This window comes from Corvus kubaryi, unplaced genomic scaffold (genome assembly GCF_017639235.1).
Source record: "Corvus kubaryi isolate FWS band 111438036 unplaced genomic scaffold, C.kubaryi_AGA036_p1.0 61960, whole genome shotgun sequence".
NCBI lineage: Eukaryota > Metazoa > Chordata > Aves > Passeriformes > Corvidae > Corvus > Corvus kubaryi.
In genome coordinates this window covers 7,109-29,652 of record NW_024581429.1, presented here as the reverse complement: position 1 = coordinate 29,652, position 22,544 = coordinate 7,109, and the positions used below count along the sequence as shown (strand labels likewise).

General features: G+C 43.6%; 1 protein-coding gene across 4 annotated transcripts in view; it reads left to right on the top strand.

The window, feature by feature from the left end:
- Positions 1-21,414, top strand: part of LOC121672413 (transcription factor AP-2-beta) — a 28,327-nt gene extending 6,913 nt beyond the window's left edge. The window contains exons 3-9 of one of the 4 annotated variants that reach the window (XM_042045055.1): positions 6,521-6,595; positions 6,860-7,079; positions 9,600-9,718; positions 12,379-12,520; positions 14,538-14,797; positions 16,205-16,267; positions 21,322-21,414. In XM_042045055.1, the coding sequence (XP_041900989.1) occupies positions 6,521-6,595; positions 6,860-7,079; positions 9,600-9,718; positions 12,379-12,520; positions 14,538-14,797; positions 16,205-16,245 (857 nt within the window). In that variant the 3' untranslated portion in view covers positions 16,246-16,267; positions 21,322-21,414. Of the gene's footprint in view, positions 1-6,520; positions 6,596-6,859; positions 7,080-9,599; positions 9,719-12,378; positions 12,521-14,537; positions 14,798-16,204; positions 20,374-21,321 lie in introns of those variants that run through there. The other 3 variants (XM_042045053.1, XM_042045054.1, XM_042045056.1) reach the window with 3 other exon arrangements.
- Positions 21,415-22,544: the final 1,130 nt, after the last annotated feature.

Here is a 22,544-nt window from a genome sequence, read left to right as displayed (position 1 = left end):
TTATTTGAGCGAGCACAAATGAAAACTTGAAGACCATTTGACAGCACCATTTATGACTATCTGTTGAAACGTCAAAGGGTTTTTTTTTTTGTTTGTTTGTTTTTAAGGAAGAGAAACTTACTTAACTTTAAAAAGAAAAAAAAAAAGGTTGTTTGTTTCTCCTGTTTTGGTTCAGTTTGGATCTTTAGTGGGGTTTCTCCTCAGGGTCTGTAACCTGATGGTTGTTGTATTTTTAACTTTTTTTTTTCCTCACTCTCCTCCCCCTTCCCCACCCCCACTTGACACCTCATACACTCCCTCTTGGGTGTATTTGACTAATTACTTGATTTGTGGTCGAGAGGCTCCTTTCTAAGGTTGTTCCGTGCTGGTCTTTCGCAGAATACACAACCTAAAATATTATTTTCTTTTTTCTTTTCTTTTTTTTTTTTTTTTTAACACACCCAGCCTTCTGTCTCTCCATCCTTCAGCTGACGAGGACAGCAGAGACATTCCATGTGTGTGCTGGGTGGTGCAATTACACAGCGAGTAGCACTAGAATGTGAATGCCAGTAATTATTACATGTTAGGTATAGGTTTTTATATGTATTAGGCATATATTTAGGTGTGCTTTGTGTGTGTGGGCATTGAAATGGTCCCAGATGGAGCAGCTGCTGCCTAAAGAGACTCAGTCCCATCTAGGTGGGATTACTTGTGCCTATTTGCAGACAGAAGAAGAGATACTCTGAGTTTACACATGATGAACAGGAGACACATGTTCTTTGGAAATAAGGTTACTAAAAAAGAGCCCGAGATGCATTTGCAACTGTTTAAAAGTCACTGTAGCAGCATTTTGTTCCTTAGAAGTAATTCTGAGCTCCAAGAAACTTTCCAGCATAAAGGAATATTGTATTTTTTTTTTCACAGTGAGTTTCCTGGGTGCAGAGGAAAATAAATGGGTAATAAATAGCAGGTCACATTTGTGGCAGTCAATATTTAATCAGGACAAGGGAAGGAGCAATGCAGAGAGCATTCAGTATCAATTTCGCTTTGTTCCCTGCAGTTTGTAGCTGTGAGGATCTACTTTGAAACAAGAACAAGTTATTTAAACTCTGTGAGTCATTCTTGCAGGCAGATGGCACAGATAGATAGACAGACACACGGGTATTGCCTGATTTTTGTGCAGTGGAACACTCCTGGGCTACATATTTGGTAGGCAAGGGTCGCAGGGGGTCTGCTTCACCCAATCCTAGTTGAGTGCCTCAATTTCTTTAATTGCAAAGTAGTGGGAAAAGTATGATGGGGACTTGAAGCCTAAACGTAATTATATCACCCAGTCTCTGTCTGTTCCTTTATGGCCTTTGAGGCCTGCAAAGGGAATTGTCTCACTATGCAAAAGGTTTGCCAAAATATTAAGGAAATTATATAGGGATTCATACATGGCTATTGATTTATCTCAGGTATCGATCCCGCACAACAGATTACATATACCCAGGCTCTTGTTATGTTTGCTATCTGAGCTTACTTGACATTTCTGAAGTAATTTAGTTAAGAGGAAATGAGTTGTTCCCAGTAGAGAGAGCAAACGAGTGGAGTGAAGGTAGCCAGCGTGATAAATGGCTCTTTCATTTGGAGATCTCCAGAGCTCGTTTAAGGCTAATTTTCTGTATTAGCCCCCTTTGAGCTATTAATGCAATAGGCAGGGACCGTGGCCCCTTGTCTCTTAGCTGCCCCATTAGAGAGAGCATTAAGCTACCAAGCCTGAACTCCACTGTAGTGGTGGTGGCGCTGAAATAATGAAAGGTGCTTTTTAAACTCTCCTAATCTAAACTGGCAGAGGGTGGTTAATACGATTTGAAGGGGGCTGATCAATGAACAATCAATAAACTAATAATGAGAAGGATGCGGTACATTAGCAGTCTAAAAATCCAACGAGACATTAAAAAATCATCTTTAACTCCCACTTCCATTAGGATTTGGGTGGTGGAAGTGGGAGGGAGGGAGCCAGATAAATCATCAAGATGATAATAATCACCAAGAGCATTAATATCAGATTTAACTCAGCTTTCAGAGCTTGCTGACTGCACGTTTGGAGGCCTTTCCCTCGATTTTTGCTGAAATGAAGGGAAGGTTTTCCATGTGTCAGGAATAAAAGATTGGGTCCCCTTATCAAATGCTCATCTGAAATTTGCTTGGCACTCTCTGTGGCGAAAGAAGTTGTCTTCCTGCAAAACCTTATGTGGCCCGAGTCCCAAGTTAATTTTTGTGACTCTGGGGCACAGTCAGTGACCTTAAAATTATTCTGATGTATTTATTTACTTTCAACTGTTTCTGACGATCTCTGCACACTCACATCTGATTTAGCATGAAAGGCCATTTTAACTTGGAAGACCTTAATTCATGGCCTTGCAAACACGCTCCGTTGTTCCTCCTATCTTAAGGAAACACATGAAAGAAGGTCTCTTAACCTTTTGTTTTTAGCTGTTAATAATCCAGCACGAGTTTCCTCCCCACCCCTTGAAGCAGCTGATAAATAATTAACTGAAAACCACTCCGGCCTCAGTTTTTCAGGTGATAGATCTGGGGCTCAAGAGATGTTGCTTCAATGCCACTCAGTTTCGTGCTTATTCCTGAATTACCCGCTGAACCTAAGGATCCCCTTTAATTAAATGCAAAACAGTTTCGAGGGAATACATTCCACTTTGAAATTTAGTCCTGGCTTTCAGGGGACGGGGACTGCGGTGGAGGAGAGGGGCGGGAGGAGAGGAGGGGACGAGGAGGACAGAAGGAAATGGGAGATGAACACGCAATTTTCATATTTGTTCCTTAAAATTAAGATAAGATCCGGGTCTCTTTAGTTTCAGCGTCTAAGATGCTGCTCCTGGACGTTTTAGGCTTGGCTACAGAGTCAGAGCAAATCACCAGTTACAGCAAAGTCCTGTTGTTAGCATGGACAAAGAACTTTTTACTCATTTAAAGCCCAGTAGGCAGAGTAAAAAAAAATTGAAAGTAGTTTGATAGTTTATTAGTAATTAATTTGTCCAGGACGTTTCTTAGTAAAAAATACAAGAAATAATTTTTCTGATTGATTATTTGACTGGCTGTTCGACTACCATATTATTCAGCCGGGTTATTGCAATGATATCCATAGCTTAAACCCTTCTTAAGCAGCTGTTTGCAGGACATAAATCTATTATTTCTTTAGTTTTACTGTCGTTAAAACAACTTTTTCCACCCCATTTCCACTTGTGCGTTCACATTTGTGCGCATTTTCACACGTTTTTGGCGAGCAAGGCAACAGAAAACCACCACCAAAAAAAAAAAAAAAGAAAGAAAAAAAGGAGAAGCCTAAGACTTAATGTATGCACAGAAAATTGTAAACATGTAAAGAACTGAAAGCTTCACGCTGAGTTTCGCCATGCTCCATTTCCCCACCATTTCCTGCTGTCGTTTTAAAGCGATCTCACTCATCTAGAGATCCCGTTTGCAGGAACAGTATGCTTATAATTACTAACAAATCAAGCGGCTACTGTTGCTCTCCCGGTTTATTGATAAGCTGAAGAGAAATGGAAGGGGGAGAAATGACAAAGAGGCTGGAAGTAACCACAGGAGGAGAGAAAAGAAACAAAAACAAAACAAACAAAAAAAAAACCAAAAGGGAGGAAAAAGAGATAAAGAGGTGGAAAAGGAGAGGAAAGAAAAAGAGAGACAAAGGAGGTAAATAAAGAAGTATAAAGGAAGGGAGGAGGCAGAGATTTTGAAAGGGGGAATGATGTATTTGTGAGTGCTCACACACACGCAGCAAATAGAATTTGGGAGTGAAAGAAAATCAAACAGCTTTTGCTGGGGATAACAAGAACTAAGTGGGATAAAGTGAGAGCAGGAATGGTGGGGACGCCGCGTGGATACGTGTGTGTTATTCTGTGTCATTTCAGCATTTGTGGCAGTCCCTAACCAACTGGGGAAGTTGATATCGGCTAAAAATATCCTCTGCATTCGGGTTTATTTACATACGAGCAGGGATTTGACACACGCGCTGCACGCATGGACGTGGAGATCTCCTCACCCACAAAAGCTCCACGTTCTGTTATCTCTGCTGATGTCTGGGCTGTGTCTGAAAAGCTCCAGCCATGATAAACATATAGATATGATATAGATAGAGATAATTCATTCCATGGCAAACACTTTTTTGAGGCAGCATTAGGTAATTTACAGAAGATATAGAGCCCAGATAGAACAGATCTCTCTGAAGCTATGAAATTGCGATAGATATGCTTACACCGCCTGGCAAGCCTCTCAGATGGGTTCAGAGCTATCAGACTCCAGCTGATGGGTTTGTTCATGTCGTTCTTTTCAGGGAAACACTGCTAGGAAGAGAAGCTGAGGAGCTCTCAGCATAGCAGGGAAGGGAGCCAGCCTGCTTCCCAAAAGCAATTTGCAAGGGAGAAGAAAAAAAACACCAAGCACGTGAAAATCCATAATTCAAAGGTTAACTAATGTAATGAGTGCTCCAAAAGGCCAAAGCGAGCAGGGTGAGGTACATTTAAGCATTGCACGGGTCCTTCTCTCTTTAGTGAGTTTGGACTAAGATCAGATGTTCGTGGAATTGCTGCCTCTTGTTTAATTTCTCAGTTCACTGGACAGTGACCTGATAAACTGGTCACTAAATATAGCCACGGTGAAGGTGTACTCGAACTGCACAGCCCATGTGTTTGTCCCAAGAAAAAAATGCCAGTCATGAAAATCTGTCTGGTGGCACTGCTTTAATACAACTTTTTTTTTTTTCTTTTTTAATTTCTATTTTTTCTACTTGATGCTTCACTCAAACAGATCATTGTGCATGAAATAAGAGATATGCTTATGTATAACAAGGGGGAAAATATAAATACAATTTTTTGGTCTGCTGGAACTGCCTCTGATGTACAAACAAGTCTTTTCCTATAGAATAAATGGCAAAAAAATTCCTAATAACAGCAACGAAAGCAGGAGCAGGCCTCTAACTCTTTTATAACTGTTTCTGAGCCGCTCTCAAACTATTTGAAACCACCTTTATGAGCTGCATAAAGTGCCTAACTAAAAATAATAGAGAAATAGGAATCCATTTCACTTTCCGATTCCCTGAAGTCAAGCCACTCAAAATAATTTGTTTATACTGGAGACTGTATACAAGGCATACGAAGCAATATGTATATCTAAAATCGACATGCCTTTTGGTTTTTAGCTGTTATAGAGCTTTTATTGTGGGGGTCTGGTCTGGCAGTAGGAAATGATCTGTAATAAAAACAGTGAAACACGGTTGTGTCTATTCCATGCACTGAGGTTATAAAATTGGCAATTGCCCAGTAGTTAGCACTTGGTAATATATTAGGATACCCGATCTTATTGTTTAGCAGCTCCAGATGACTTAAATATCCGCTCAACCCTAATGGTTTGATTCTCCAGATATGTTGCAAATAAACAGGGCTTTTATGACTTAACTGACATGTATTATAACTACCTAAATAGCTGGCATATGTGCATAATAGAACCTTATTATTTGCCGAATTGGTTTTGCAATTGATTGAGTGGAAACGGGAGATTGTGGAGCAGTATCTGCTCAAAGAGGGTGTGTAATCAATTAGTCTTCTCCTCTGAAACATGCCCGCTGGAAACTGCCAGGGCTCTCCCACCAGCAAAAGCCCAAATTTCAGCGTATATTTTCTATAAGGAAATGCGTGTTGCCGCGGATCCAAGAGGAAGCAGCAGTAGCAGCTGTCAGCTTTTATTAACTCTTGCATAAAACATACCTTAAGTATGGTTTGTTATCAATTACTTGCAGAAATGAAACAACTGGGAAAATGCAGCGAGGCTCCCTATAAATTAAAGTGATTGGGTGATTGATTAGAGCACCTGCTGTAAATCATAACAGTTACACACAATTATGAGAGAGCTATTTAAGTTCATTTGTAAACAAAATTCATGTCACGGGGGAATGGCTCTCAGTTTTAGTTCAACCAATTTTGTTGTTTATTTCTGAGTGTGTCTGGTTGCTATTATAGGAATTTGTTCATTATAATCCCCTTGGTTACTCTTAAAATAACCTCACTGGTTTCTCAGAGAAAGGAAATACTTCATTTTATCTTGGAGAGAACAACATGGTTTTATTTTGTTAATTTCACTTTATCATTCTCTTTTTACTTTTCCCTATAACTACTTTTAAATATGTGTTGCAGTAACTAAATCAGTTTTATTTAGGGGCAGGAGAGTTCCTACTAATTCACGGACAGCACAATATGATCAGAGTGGAGAACACCATGGTTAGACCAGATATTTTTTCCTGGTGTTCATTTTTCTGAAGGAAAAGACTCATTTTATTTCATAAACCAGACTTAATAAAAACACAAAGCAATAACAGAGCTGTCTTCTCATTGCTGTATCCTCCAGCCTTGATACTCATTTAAGACAGCAACTCCCTTTGTGTAGTGAATTTATTCCTGGCTCAGCTTAGCAGTAATGGAAACATTAGCCAAAAAAAAGTAAATTTTCCTCTTTTTTTCCCCTCCAGAAAGGCGCTGTCCGTTGTACAAAAGGCATCGGGGGGCTCTGGGTGAGACACAGGCTCAAACCCGAAAGTTGCCAGGTGCTTGCCAATATGTATTTTATTTCCCAATGATCAAACCCTGCATAGAGGCTGTACTGTACCACCCTTCTCTCCATCCATCATTCATGGAGCAATTTCCTAGAGGTTGGGGGAGCAGCACCCTTTAGGTTGCTGGAGGTAGCCAGAGATTCAAAATTCCCTTTCATTTTGCTGTTCTGTGCATGTGAGAGAGACTGTGGTTATCCTGTTCTCCTTTGTGGCCTGATGGTTTCTCTCTCCCCTCCTCCCCTTTTCTTTCTCCAGTTCCGGTTCCTCCAAAATCTGTTACTTCTTTGATGATGAATAAAGATGGCTTCCTGGGTGGAATTTCAGTCAATACCGGAGAGGTGTTTTGCTCTGTACCTGGCCGCTTGTCTTTGCTTAGCTCAACTTCAAAGTATAAAGTAACTGTGGGAGAAGTTCAAAGACGCCTTTCCCCTCCAGAGTGTCTGAATGCATCTCTCCTAGGAGGAGTACTTAGAAGGTAAGAGTCTGGGGCAAATGTGTGAATGTGTCTGGGCCTCCATGCATGCACCAGAAATCCTTGGTCAACAGTAAAGATGATTTCAAATATGCATTGGTCCTATTGATAGAGCCTGTGCATGTAATGCTGGTGATAAGGTGAAAATATGCTGTGTTCAGACACTGGGATGGATGTATGGAGAGGAGACAAGGATTTGGCCTTGTTTAGCTACAAATGAAGGAACTGAGATGGAAAGATTTTCTCCTTGTCCATGCACACACTTTCTATCTTTTCTCCTCCTCACACTTCTCTCTTAGAAAGTGGACAAAATAAAATGCCATGATGGGCGTGTTTCAGGATGAACTGGAAGTATTTCAGGACCTGATGTATTTCTAGGGATTTCCTAGATAAACCCACGAGGCTTCCTCTATATGGCAATAATGATCAGGCAATGATGGCAATTATGACACCTGGTGTCATACAAGAAATTGGCAGGGATCTGATAGGCAAACTGTAAGGTATGCAGGTACCTGACTAAAGAAAAACCACCAACAGGTAGCTCTGAAAGTCAGAAAAAATGCTTCACACAGAGAAAGTTGCTAGAGGGATCACTCACAGCTGGTCTTGAGGCCTTTGCTGCTTAACATTTGTGCGAATCACCACTAATGCCCTGGTGGATTTTGCTGAAGACCTCAAAATAGTTGGCGTTGTTGGCACTGAAGGAAGTGGGAAGCAAGGAACAACCTACAGGCCCGGTTGCCACTCCATCATAACAAGTGGGAGACTGTGCTTTTATGTAGAAGCAACAAGAATTTAAGCTCTGGGACCATTAGTTGGAAAGGCTGCCAGGGAGAAAGGGCTTTTTCTTCTTGGCAGTGCCTGAGGGACTGTGAATTGTCAGCATGACTTGTCTGTAAGAAAGGTGAGCTAAGGCTCTATCTCCAGTCACAACAGGGGAGAAGCCATGAGGCAACAGTATGAGGTACCAGCTCACTCACTCAGGCTGAGAGGGTACAAGATTTAATTTTCTGTGTGTGAGGTAGACTGTAATAAAAAACATAACTTTTAGGCAGAGACAAATGCATACAAACTGAAAATGAATAAACTTCAGATACTGTATAAAAGTTGCTAATCTTAGAGGAGGAAATATCTTGGCAACTCCTGCAGCAGCAATTTGGATGCGTTGGTTATAAGGGGCTTTAAAATGAAGTTGGTGTTTGGAGTTCCCCCCTCCCCACCGCAAAAAATTCTGTGATGACGTCAAGGGCTCTGGCTCTGTGACTGGAGAAAAGGGGTAAAGTTCTGCTACATGCGGTCAGTCACCCAAATATACACGTGAGAATTCGGGTCTCCCAAAATAGCTGCTGTTCCACGTGAATGTCTGTAATCATTGTTCAGCTGCCAGGGACAGCAGCAGAGATCTTTACTTACAGATGCTAACCTGCTTGCTCCTTCTGTACAACTACAAATAGAGCAGGGAGAACATCTGAGAGATGCTCTGTAGAAAATATAATTACCAAGGTAAAGGAACATTATTATTGAACTTCAGCAGATTTCTGGAGGTGGCCCAAGCCGTAATCATTGGCTGCTGCTGACTTCAGTTCCTATCTTGAATCTAAATTTTAAACAAGATTTTGGTTCAGAGCAGATGAGATATAGAAAGCTGCTCTCTTGCAGTTCTGCCATCCAGCCCTATTTACTTCGATATATAATAGTGGGAAGCTAGTGTGGCTTCTCTGTAGTTTCTGGTTTCCTTTCTCTAAGTGTGACTGCTAATTCTTAAACAAATTTTAAGTAAGAATTAAGAGAGTGTTGTGACTGACTCTGTTCTTAGGTGCCAAAACTCTACCCGACTTCGCAGGTGGCAAGATTTCATCCCTGGGGGTTTACATATGTATGGGCGTTCGAACAATAGCTCACTCATCCTTTTATAGCCCTTATCAGTAACCTCCGACAGATATTCCAATCTTCCCCCAGGCGATCCATTCCCTCTTTATAACGCACCCTGCCTCAGGTGAGCTCTTCCTCTCAGAGTCACCTCCTCGCACAGGAACACACTCACACGCGCGAGAAGGTTTAATAAATATTTCCCTCCTTTACAGTTTATCCACAGGCGCACACACACTCCCTTCGAACTTTTCAGATTTATTCGGTTTTTTATCCCCTCGTCCCATTCTGGCTCTTTCCTGTTATAACAGAGGGTTTAATCCTCCTCTACCTTCCTATCCATCTCTTTACTCCGTCTTAATACAAGTTGGTGTCATATCCATTTGCTCTCTAGATCAGAACCTTTCCATTAATTATTGCTGTTTGGCGTTATTTGATTTCCCTGGATAAAATCGGGAGAAAAATGGGTTCATCCCCGCTTCTACCCCTGGGAGAAATTAAGAAAATCTCAGCAAACCCGAGCAGAAATCCACACCCCCAGAGTCCTTAACATCGAGTGAAAACCCTTCCAGGCTTCGCTGACTGCACAGACTAAACGTTTCTTCCAGGAACACTGCGGGGTTAATCACGATGTTAATTTCTTTGCAATTCTAGAGCCAAATCGAAAAACGGGGGGAGATCTTTGCGAGAAAGGCTAGAAAAAATCGGTTTGAATTTACCAGCCGGCAGGCGTAAGGCCGCAAATGTCACTTTACTCACCTCCCTGGTGGAAGGTAAGCCGAGGGTCGCAGCTCCCTTCACACCCCTGCCTGCTCTGAGCTCCTGTCTGACATTCACAAAACAAAACAAAACAAAACAAAAACACCAAAAAACCCGACCAACTTTCGGGATCAGGTGGGAAAACCTTGCAGAGGTGAAAATCAGGGCGGGTTAGGAGGAACACCGGCACGGTTAAGGATCCCATTCCCAAAAATGAAGTCATTGGCTGGAGGATCATTGATCCCTCCTGCTGGCAAGAGTGAGGGAGTGTGTCTGTGTGGATATAGGTGTATATATTTGTGTGCATGTGTAATTCTGCAGGGCAGTCCCATTCCTCTTTGCTATTCGTTTCCACCCTGTGATCTCCGACTCTAGATCTGCTCCATCCTCCCGCTAATTCGCTCCTCCCGAGCTGATTTATGGCCTCCAGAAGATGCTCAGTGCGGAGAAATAATACAAAATTACTTTTTTGTATGAAGCAGAGCAATTTAAGAGTAGCAGAGCTCGGTTTCCCTTTAGGTGGCTGGAGCTGAACAAAGAGAGCAGCTACTCCTGAGGGAGGAGACAGGGGAGACTGAAGTTTCAAGTCATTTCAACTAATGCCATTTTGGTGGCCAGCGTGTTTCTTTGATTTGTTGTTACTGTATCGACAAGGAAAATTTAGAGCCACTAAAAAGTTTAGGGTTATGTGCGTGTTTATGCTAAGTGAAGTTGGATTTCCTCCAAAAAAAACTAACTGGAATAGTATGGATGCAATTATGAATTATATGTATCTGCATTACACATACACACTGAGAGGCGTATAAATAATCCACTTATCTCTTCTGCGTATAAAGCGAGCATAAATATTTGTGCTAGATATTAACTTTTCAACTCTTTTGATTGAGTTATGTGAGCGACAAGACCTTGCCGCTTGCAGAGTGAAGGCAGGCTCGCAAAAAGACGGGGGCTGAGGGGCAGGAGCTCCCCCTGGTACACGCATGTGTGTGATGCCGAGAGTGCAAGGCTCAGTGTAGGTTACAGCACAGGGTCTCGCTATAGGAGGTGTGAAGCATTTCGGGGGGCACAAGTGCCCTTGAGCGCCCTGTTAGTGCAGCTTCACCCCCGCGGTGTGTGTGGAACACCGTGCACTCTGCTCTCAGCAGCACCAGCCCCTCCTCGAAACTGGTGTGAGGTTCAAAAGCCGGTGGGGCTGCGCAGTGATGCTAAAATCTGTGTCAAGTGTGCAGTAAGGTGTACATTCCCCTCCTCTCCCCTGATTCCCTTACAAATCAACAGTTTGCCTCCAGAGAGCTCCCTCCTTTCGGAAGAAGCTGCACCTGATGGAGTTTTGTCTCTCTATTTTTTTTTTTTTTTCCTCCTGCCAGCAGCCAGGCTTTAGCGTAGCTGCTCCTGTACTGCTCGGTATCGCCAGGAACAGGAACGCTCCGGTCGGTCCCGGCCCGCGTTGCTCGAACGCTGCCTGGGAAGACCCTGCCCGGCTCGGGAACCCCCCCTCCAGGCTCTGCCGGGTGCTCTCGCCTCCATTAACCGGTTTGATGATTAGCGAGAAGCATTGGAAAGCAGGAGATGACGTTGGAAAGCAACTCCTGATAGTTAAAAATAACGTGGTCCTGGGGTTATTAGACATACCTGCGTGTTGGAAACCTTCCCCCTCGTCCCTCGGGCGATGCTTTAAAGGGTTTAACGCTTTATTCTAGAGGGGTTGAGCTATAATCTGGTGGAATCCCTCTAGAGTCTGAGGGGTTTTTCCCCCCTCCTTTTTTCCTCCTTTCCGCAGCTACTGTCTTCTTCTTGTGGCATGAAGTACATCAGTAGGAGTTGGATGACACAAACCTCTGTAGGCAAGAAACCTGAAACCAGGCAGGCAGGAAAAGTGAATTAGAATTAGAGCTAGAATAATAATGATTTTGTTCACAGAAAAAGTTGCCGTTAGTTGTTATCTTTCCACCCGGCAGACAGGAGTTCTTGTTTCATGATGGTCAGTTAAAATGCAGATTGTTAAATTGCCATCGGGTTTAACGAGGTTGTCTCCATAATTTTACAGATGTGGCGATAACTGTGATAATGATGCAAGTGCCCCGTGTGTGCATAAAGTGTATCTCTAACGTCCCACAAAAAATCAACACTAATATTAACAATATATCCACATCTGTAAAATTTTGGACAATGATCTGAGGTATTGAAACAGGAACGGTCTCTCTGCTCTTAAGAGAAGTTTGGGTCTGTAGTGGGTCTTTAGTCTTCCAGGCTTTGACCAGTTTCCCCTCGCATTTTTCTTTGGCCCAGTAAAGTTTTGTGTGTGTGTGGTGGGTGTGTGTGTGAACTCTTCCCTCCGTTCTGCACAAGCAGCTGATGGGTACAGACCGACACGAGTGCAGTGTAGCAAAGACAAATCTCATCAGCTCAAAATCTGTCCCATCGACTTCTATCCCCAAAATAGTGCTGGTGGGGGGAAAACACACGACTGGAGCCTGTCCCTGAGGTGGAAGGGATGCTATGGAGCCTGTCCCTGAGGTGGAAGGGGTGATAACGGGTTTCCAAACGCTGCTCAAAGGAGCTGCTGCCTCCCAGGGGGGCGGTGGGCTCCGCCCGGTGTCCCGGCGGGTCGGAGCCAGCCCAGCCCGGGGCCGGCGGTGCCCGGAGGTGTTAATCCCCGTCTCGTTCCCTCCAGGCGAAGCCGTTCATTTAGCTCGGGATTTTGGGTACATCTGTGAAACGGAGTTCCCAGCCAAAGCTGTTTCTGAGTACCTGAACAGACAGCACACGGACCCCAGCGACCTCCACTCCAGGAAAAACATGCTGCTTGCCACAAAGTGAGTGCCAAGTTAACCAACCCCCTTCTGCCTTTCCAGGAGAAAACCCTCCTTCTCCTCAAACTCTTCCTCTGAGCCCGCTTGGAAGGCCGATGGAATTTCCAGGCTCTAAATTCCAACAGCCCCGCGGGGAGGAAGGATGCTCGAATTGCCCCAAGGAGCTCTGCATCCCTCTGCAGTGGGGTTCCTGCCAGCAGACCCTGCCCCTATAGAGGTTGTAGGCGATGCTCCCCTAGCTATAGAACATCATTTTCAAACCAATCCCAGTTAAACATTTTTTGTGGAAAGTGGACCAAAAAATCTGTATTTTCCTTCCACAGTGTATCTGTCTGTCCCTCCTGCTGCTCACACACACCTGTCTGTCTGCTACCAAATTGCAATGTCTTTCCCATACGATTTAATTAAAAATATATATTTTTTTTTAAAAGGGAAAAAAAATAAAGAAAAAAAGAAAAGCCCACCACCATGCACTGCTAATGGTTCTCGATTTGGCCCCCCCCAATCCATCTCTCTCCCTTGGGACTTCCTCGGTGGGTGTTCTGTATGTGATGATTTACTCCAGGCTGTGCCTTCCAGACTACTCACTGGGTGCTTCATGGTTTGCTCGGGTACTCGGCAATGGGTGCTGAGTGTTCACACACCTTCGTCTGTCAGGAAAAAAAAGGGGAAAAAAAAAGAAAAGAAAGAAAAATCCCAGCCCAAACAGCTCTCATTTACTTCATGCTCTGGGACGTGGCTTGCCTCCGATGACAGCGTAATTTAAAGAAATATATGGAGGGTTGAAAAATCATTTGCTCAAATTTGTCCAGATGTTTTTTAGACGTGATTGGAATTTGATTGCCCTTTTCTGCAGGGTCAGAAGATATTAATGTCCCAGAACTTTAATTGCTCGCAGATCCTGCTTTGCTCTTTGAAGATGTAAAATGTTGGACTCATTACTGTTTGTTCTCCAAATTCAAAGTTTCCTCTCTTGCACTTTCTTAATGGATAATACACATAGAAGTAGACCTTTATCTTTCCCCACCCTCTGAAACCTTTAACCCACTGGGAATTTCAGAGAATTTCAGAGGATGAGAGCTGAATGTCTTTTTTAAAGGTTTCTTTTTTCCTTTTTTTTTTTTAATATTCTGGTCTTTTTTATCTCCACTCCCTGGGTAGGCACCTGTCTTAAAAAACTGATTCCTTTGGGAACCCTTAAAGACTATTCCTGTGGGAGCTGCACCAGCCTCCAGGGTTTCTGTGTTACCCAGGCACCTGTTGACTTGAATGTCTTTTGCACTAGAGTAATGCAAAAGAAAGTGATTGTGTGTGAATTCATTAGAAAAATCAAATCTGATTTTCAAAGGTGCAGGCAAACAACCAAGAGCCAGGTGTCAGCTCTGATGTGTTAATTGGGTTGTCACACCCCCAGAATAAAATGGGAAATGCTTGCTTTTTTCCTCATGCCATGAATAAGCCAGCCTGGAGTCCCAAAATCCTGATTTTTCTCAGTAAGGTGGCCCAGCCTGAGCAGACTCAGAGAAGCTCTGTTTTAGCCCTTCCCTGTACCAGGTCCCTGTGCCACCCAGTAGTTCTTAGTGCATGGCTGCGCTTTCCTTTAGGGACAGCATTGGTGGGAGCTGCTTTGAGCCGGGGTCAGGCCTCCAGGAGGATGGGTGCTTGGCAGATCCAGGGCACATCTATCTGCCTTTCAGCCTGGTTGTTTCTGAAGCCACCGAGCAGGGCTGAGTTTTCACAGTGCTTCAGAAACATCCTTGTGACTGCTGGAGAGATTTTAATCTCCAGAGCTGGTGTTATCCCCTGAAGAGCATCATTATGAGCAGGGAGATGTTGGCTCACCATGCCTGGTGCCCAAGAACTGCTGGGGAAAAAGATGGTGGCAGAAAGGTCCCATCCCATGTCTTGGGACCACTTTTGGCCTGAACCTGCCCATTGGTTTTCACAGATAATTGTTGGATGAGCCTAACTGCTCTTCTCTCCCTCTCTCCCTCTCTTTGCCTTTCTCTCTTCCATGCAGGCAACTTTGTAAAGAATTTACAGATCTCTTGGCCCAGGACAGGACGCCCATTGGAAACAGCCGGCCCACCCCTATTTTGGAACCGGGCATTCAGAGCTGCTTGACTCACTTCAGCCTCATCACTCACGGCTTTGGGGCCCCTGCTATCTGCGCTGCCCTCACGGCCCTCCAAAACTACCTGACTGAAGCTCTCAAAGGCATGGACAAGATGTTCTTGAACAACAACACTGCTAACAGGCACACATCTGGCGAAGGACCAGGTAGTAAAACTGGAGACAAGGAAGAGAAACACAGAAAATGAGAGAGAGAGAGAGAGAGAAAGAGAGAGAGAGAGAGGAAAAAAATTAGAACGAAAGAAAGGAAAAGAAAAAAAAGTTAAATAAATAAAAGGAGAAAAGAGAGAGATAATCTTTTTAAAAAAAACCGTCTTAATTTTAGCTTTAAAAATACTGGATTGGGCTTTGGAAGAATTCTATTAGGTAGGACAAAATAATAATAATAATAAAATAAAAATAATAATAATAAAAGAAAGACAATAATTTAAGATCAGAGGAGCACAATGGCGCAAGACCAGTGGTTCAGAGTCTCTTGCCAGGAACATGTGAAGACAACCACCAGGATTTTTTTTTTCCCACTTCTGTTCTTTCACATTTTTTAAATAATGATTGGGGGGAAGGGGAATATAATAATAATTAATAATAATAATAAAAGAAAGAAATGAATAACTTATTGGAAGAAATCGGAGAAACATTTTTGGTGTCAGTGCTTTGATTTCTTGAGCTGCACGGTCTGTCTTGCTATTATTTTTTTTATTTTATTCCTTTTTTTTTGTTGTTTTGAACAACGTCCTGTCTCCACCTAGACTAAAATGATCTTCCAGAGTGTTCCTTTCTGAGCAACTCCATGGCCTCATTCCCCTCAGTTCTTCCCACGTCATCTCACCACCCTGGCTCTGTCTAGACTAGGAAAGGAGGGGAGCTCCCAGACCCCTCACCAAGCCATCAACACCTGCTGCGTTCACGGCAGCGTCTTAACTTTAGGTGCCACCAGAAGGGACGTTCGGGGTCGCCGTGGCTCAGTTGAATTAGCCAAGTCTATTTTTTAAGAACTATTTTGTGTTTTTTCCTGGTCTAGACAGACTCTCTGTTTAGATTGCCAGCGTTTACAGGTGTGTCTGGGTGTGTGTGTGCCGCTGTGTGTGCATCTGTGTATGTGCACACCCGACTCCCTGGGGGGGGCGCGTGTATCCTATGTATGTTTGTGGATATATATGTATATATGTGGGTATATACATATATAGAGAGAGAATATGTGTGCGTAGCCACACATATTAATGCATGCAAACATACCTTTGTAATTTAGTAATTTTGTCTTTGATGGTAAAATGCCTTGACTATAATGGGTTGCAAAATTTTGGAAGTAAGGTCTGGTAAAATGTCAGCGCTATCTGATTTCTTAATTTTCTGAGATCTCCTCTTTTTCTCTAGGGAGTTTTATATTCCTAACTATGCCAATATTTCAGTCCTTAATTTCCTTGACTAGTGTGTGTGAGAGAGATCTTCCCCCATTTTTAAAAAAACTGTTAACAACAACAAAAAATGAGTGATATGAGTATGTAATTCTTTCTCAGGAGTATGCACTATTTTATTTTCTTCTGTTTCCTAAAGCTTTGCCCGCTTGGCTTATGAGCTTCTTCAAAGAGGACTAGAGATCCCTACACAATATATCAGGTACAGAGAAAAAAAATCCACAATTCTGATATTCTGATACTTTTTTTTTGCTTTTTTTGCTTTTTTCAAATCAAAGCCAGTTGTTACCGAATTCTGTAGGTGCACTTCTTTAAAGAAGCTCAAAGGGAATAATTTGAACGAGATAAAAATATAAGTTGAAATCGAGGTGTACTGTTGAAAAGAAAATAAGAGCTGTGTTGAATGTTACTGCACTTGCTTGGCACTAGGGTTTTGTACCCAGGGAGGAAAGAGTTGCCATGTGAGCTGGCTCCTCGTGATGGGAGTGGGGAGGGTTTGCCAGGGAATATCCTGATTTCTGAGGAAATCTGTTTCTCTCAGAAAGCTTTTTTTTTTTTTTAATGTCTTGTGACTCTTGCTTTAGAACAAGCCGGTGTGGTAAGGGGGGCAAAACTTCTTAACTCCAATGTTTTTCTTGGTGGTTTGGTGTCTGACAGGATGTCTTATGCTTATGATTTGGGGTGGTGAGGGTGAATGGGAAGTCTTATTTCTTTCCTCTTTTTTTTTTTTTTTTTTACGTACATTTCTCTGTCTTCTCTGGTAAAATAACGCTGAAGTGTAAGGATATGAATTTCTGTTTGGATCCTGCCGTGTTGGGTAATTGCATGAGTTTCTCAGTGGGGTAGGGCTCGTGCACTAACACATCTTTTTGCTTATGTCAGAACTGGGTGTGGGTAAATCTCCTGGAGTCACTGGCAAAATTCCAGTAGGGTCAGGCTTCCCCCTAGGATCCCTGTGAAAGCTGCAGGACTCACTCCCACCATCCCAAGCAGGAACACCTGAACTCAAAACAAGAGAGAGAGAGAGAGAGAGAGAAGGCTTAGCCTTGCTTTAATTTTGAGATACCTTCCAAAGTGGATAGTGAGGGAGAAATAATTCAACAATACCCCCAACATCCCTCAATGAAATGTTCTCAAAACAAAAGAGCAAACGATCCTCTTGTCACCCTTAGTGCCCTTGGCTCTCTGAGACATGGTTACAGCTGAGGGCCTGCTCTGCTTTTCAAATCTTCATGCAGCCAGGTCCCAGCTCTTGTTCTCTACTCGTGATTTGCACACATGTAGCAATAGAAATACAAGGATCATCCAGCCCCAAGGAGCACTGACGCCTCCCAAGCTGCTCCTTGCTCATGTACCTTTGGTTCTTCTGGGGCAGAGTGCTGTGGGGGCTCTCCTGTGAGAAAATGGGGAAACTGAGGCAGGCAGCCTTCTCCATGGGCTGTTGGGATGAGTCAGAGGCAGTCTCAGACCCTGGCATGTCCCTGCCAGTGAATTTGGTTATGGCAGGGATTGTCACATCCCTGTGGATGTCACCAGAGGAGGTGTGGTCAAATCATGGATCCCCCACCAGAAGGCTGGGGACCCCCTGATTGAAAAGCAACCTCCAGGCAGCCCCCAGTCCTCCAAATCTTACCCCTTGTCAACCACCCTAAAGTTAATCAGGGCTCTGGGGAAGGACAATCCAGGATCCAGTGTAGAGCATGGCCCAGCAGTGATGCACAGGAAAGGGAAAGAAGGGATGTGGGGAGGAACAAATGGCCCCACCTGAAAGCACAGCTCCCTTCTCTGCCTGATGGGAATATCCTGTTTATTGGAGCAGAGCACCAAGTGTTGGATGTTGCCTTGTTTGCCCCCTGCAAATAGGTTTTGTGAGGAGCTTGTGGGTCCAGCCTTCCAGCATCATCCAGCTCAGGGGGGCTTTTGGGTGTGGGGAGACCCCGAATTAGCTCTGTCTTCCACTTCCCCAGCTGCATGAGCAGGGCCATGGGAAACTCTTCCCTGCCACCCCAGAACTTCCAGCTGAAGGCTTTGGGGGCATGTTGGGAATGGCCTTTCCTTGTCTTGGGGGAAATGTAGGCAGTGCTCCTTTTAAATGCAGAGGACAGTATCCCACCACTGCTGTGTGTTAACGGGGAAAGGGAACCCTTAGAACTTCTTGTGGAAAGACCTACTCACACATGTGAGGGCCTGATCCTGCTACTGCTGAAATCCCCCCTAGGCACAGGTTTGGTCACCTGGACTATGACCTAAACCTTGAGCAGGTTGAGGGAAGAGTTTCAGTCTGTCCCTTGTGCCTTCTACCTGGAGGAGACAAACTGCAAATGCCAGGTTATGCATTGCTCAGGCAAAATAAAGCCAAGTTCCCACTGATTGCAGCTCCCCCCACTTGCTCCCCAAAGTGTGGAGACAAAGTTCACGAGGTTTATGATTTAATGCAATCAGGCAGAAAACATAGGATAGGAGCACCTCTCTCTGTCCTTCCCCCTAGCCTAGTGCTGGTCCCAGAGGGAGTCATCCATTTCTAGGTGGCTCCTATCAGTGCTGAGTACAGAGGTCCCCCCGAAACTAAACTCAGCCTCCTTCTGGAAGGTATTTTTCTGCTCCCCTCCACTTTCCCAGCCTGACTACTTGTGTTGGCGGGGCACCTCAGACGTTTATCTGATAATTGAGTTATTAAAAGATTTGGTTTCCTCGGAATCATAAATCAATAAACAGGAGGATTAACAGCTTTGCTTTGTAACTCAAGGGAAAAGTTTGAGGAGAGACCGTGAAAAGTTTGTTTTCAAACCAAACAGGTGGGTTGCTGTAAATTTTATTTCATTCTTAGTCTCACTTTTTTTTTTTAATAACAATTCTTTATTTGCCGTTGGAAAGATCTTTATTTTCATATGCTCCCGGACTTTTTTTTTTGCTGGTTGTTATTCACACAAGATGTGATGGAAACAAGAAGCCAATTTTATGGGAATCCTTTTACAACCCGATGGTTTCTTTAAAATCGGGTCGTGTCTTGTCCCACCTAATAGAAATTCTCTGTGAGAAGCTGTTTAAAGTCCCCTTGCATCCCAGACCAATCTCTCCCCAAATCCCCAGATTTGCATTTGGGGCTGGGAGGGATGGGGGAAGGATGGTTTTAAGACCTTTAGCTGTGCCCAAAGGGCTTATTCCCTTCCCCTGCTCCTCTCTTTCTGACCGGTTTATCACACAGACCTGTCCGGCTCTGTTTTAATAAATTTCTCAGAGAATTTGGTGCTTGTTTCAGCTGCCGTAAGCATTTACCAGATCAATCCAGACAACCTCCCCCTCCCCTCCGGCTTCCCTGTGTGAGAGAGACCGTAGGCTTTTTACAAATAGTATATTTTCTTATACAAAGGGAAAAAAAATAAAAGAAAACATCCCCAAACACACTGGCAAACGCCTGAACATTTCGAGAGAGACGAAACACTGTGTGCCAGCGAGAAATAAAGGCAAAAAAAAAAAAAAAAAAGAAAAGACCCAAACAAATGCAAAGCTCTGAAAAAGCGAATGAGAAACGGGAAAGATGAAAGAAAAAAATAATAATAAATTCTCCTTTTATGCCCCAAACGATCCCTTTCACCTCCTCTTCTTGAAAAATCTGACCATGCAGTGAGAAATATCAGTTTATCGACTCTTCCTGAGAAGAAATGCGGAGAGGCATTCAGTATTGAGTTTGTATATATTTATTTATGCTTAATTTAACGGGAATGTGTAAATATGGCGAGCAAGTAGTTTTTGGGTTATTTATCTGTGACTCTATACCTCTGTGAATGGGTGGGGGAATTTAAAAACGAAAAGTATAAAAAAACTAACAAAAAAGAAAGAAAAAATAAAACCAAAAAAAAAAAAAATTCCCGCTTGACTAGATAGTATCCTATCTGAATCTTTTCTGTTCTTTATAGACAAGCTGTTATGGTAATGGGTAGAAATTGGTTTCTTGTCCAGTGATGACCTGATTTACATAAATAATAAGAATAAGAATAAAAAAAAAAGAGGTTGTTGTGTTTTGTTGTATTTTCCTCTTCAGTTTTTTTGAATGTTGGTGCTGCTTCGATTCTGCAGACAGATTTACTTATAACGCCAAGAAGTCTTTATTTTCCCAATCTAGGCTTTGGGGAAATTCAGGACATGTCTCTACATTAAAAAAAAAAGGCAAAAAAAAAAAAGACAATAAATATTGCTTCTCAGAAATGTTGGTATTTTATTTCTGTCTGACTCAAAAGTGTCCATATTTTTTCCCACACTTACCTCTTCATTCTAAGCAGACCTATAATAAACCTCATGTCATGTTAACGTGAGCTTTTGTTTCATTTTGCTTTAACCAGCTGAATTCGGAGTAAATCTTTTTCTTTCTAAAGCATGAGCCGTTAAAAGAAAATTTTATGTAAACCTGCAACATCAGCAAACTTTTTTTCCCTCCCACTGCTATGTTACTGTTACTGTACATTTCGCTTACGCTTACCTGGATGTGTGTAAATAGATGTGTATTTATATATACTCTTATATGGAGATCGGGAGTGATGTTCGTGTTCACAATGCGGGTTTATTTTCTACCTTTGGGTCAACACTTGCAGCACCAGCTATTAGCAAGAGGAAATATTCAAATGAAAACTTCTTTCTCCCCCTTCCCCCTTCCCTTCACCTTCGTTCCCAAATCGGCTTTATTTAGGTTTGTAATCGCCGCAGAGCTGAGATCCGGATCCCCAGGGCGAACCCGGAGCCACTCCGGAGTGACTCGGGGTTTACCCTGAGGTTGGGGGAAGCAGGAGGGGGACCAGATGAGGGCCTCAGGATTTTTTAATTAATTGTTTTTTACTGGTATTATAGAAAACACCTTTCCCCCGGTTTTTTTTTTTTCTTTCTTTTTTTTTTTTTATTTTTTCCTGGAAAGGACTGTCAATTTAACCCTCCGCACAGTCACCCTGAAAACAAACACACACGTGTGCTCGAACGGAGCCCTGAGGGTGGAAAACCGGTTTAAAACCTCGTTTTTACTGCGGTGAACTATTTCAATTAAATACCCGGTTTGAAGGCTCGTCTGGGTTGGAGTTTATCTGTTGGTTTTTAGAGAGAGCGGTCAGTGGTTAGAGAGCGCAGGCAGAGAGGTGCAGGAGCCCTGACAAGCGGTGGATCGGTTTTTGCAACTTAATATTTCTCTCGGAGGGGATGGGGGAATAGCAAAAAATAAATCCATCCCCACCTCCATCTCCCAAACTACCTCCCTTCTCCCTCTCCTTCCAGCTTGGACTACAGGAGCCGGCTCAGCTGATCGCCCATGGTGTCCAAAATAAATCATCATCTTCATCATAATAAAAAAACCAAAACCAAACAACATTGCAAACGACGACCCCAAAGTGTGTTCTATGGGAAAGCTTTCGAGGCTCGGCTGCCTCGGCTTCAGCCAGGCTTGGACTCAGCCGTGACCTACTTTCTCTCCGTGGTGTGATGGCAAAAACGCCCGGAGCAAGTTTGTGGGGCCCGGGATGGAGGAGGCGGGTGGGTGGAGGGGGGGGGACTGGGACAGCAGCGCCCGGGGTCCGAGCAGGGGGAAAACAAGGTGGGGGAGCAGCGGAGCTGCGCGAGAAAGAGCAAAGGGAATCCCCCTGTTTTCCCTTTCCTAATTTTTACCGGGACTTTGCAGGGCGGGGAGCGGGGACCCCCAAACCTCTCATCCTCTGTCCCTCTGATCCAGGTGTGTGCAGGTGTGGGGGTAAGGACGCCGGTGGGCTGGGAATAGCACTGGAGCTGATTCCCCAAAGCTAGGATGCATGCCACGCTTTTTTAGTTTGTTTAGTTTGCTTTTGTTTTAATCGCACCAATGGTATTATTTTTAGTAGAGCACATGTTTTGCATGAAACCTTCCAAAACAGCCCTCGCCATTCCCAGCGGAGTCTGGGGGGAGGTTGTTTGGAGGGAGAGGGGGGGGATCAGGAAGTTTTTGTGTTGTTAAAGGACTGTGCAACAGTTATATAAAAAGGGGATTTAAAAAAAAACCACAAAACAAACAAACAAAAAACAAACAAAAAAAAAAACCCAACCCCAAAACAAAAACAAAAACAAATGCACCGGGAAAAGCTCTCTTGTAACTCAGCAGAAGCACCCGCTTGTGGAAATCGAGGGCTCCCTTTAAAACGGGACCCGATGAGACGAGGAAGGGCTCACCCCGAGTTTCCCAGGCCCCCGGCGACGGTGTCAAGGTGGTAAATTCAAAGCACATCTATGTATGCGTTTATAATAAAGTGCAGTTCGCTGCTTCGGGAGGCAGTGGTGTGTCCTGCCTCCCCCCGGGCCGGGGTCTCCTCCCGCTCCCCTCGCCGTGCAGCCAGCTCGGACACAGGAACACTGGGCTCTGGAAAAGTGGCGTCAGGAAAGCAGGAGTATTCCTGATGATCTCCTCTTTTCCACTACATTTTCTCAGCGATCTTCAACAAGACAAGATCAGATTTCTTTCTTTCTTTTTCTTT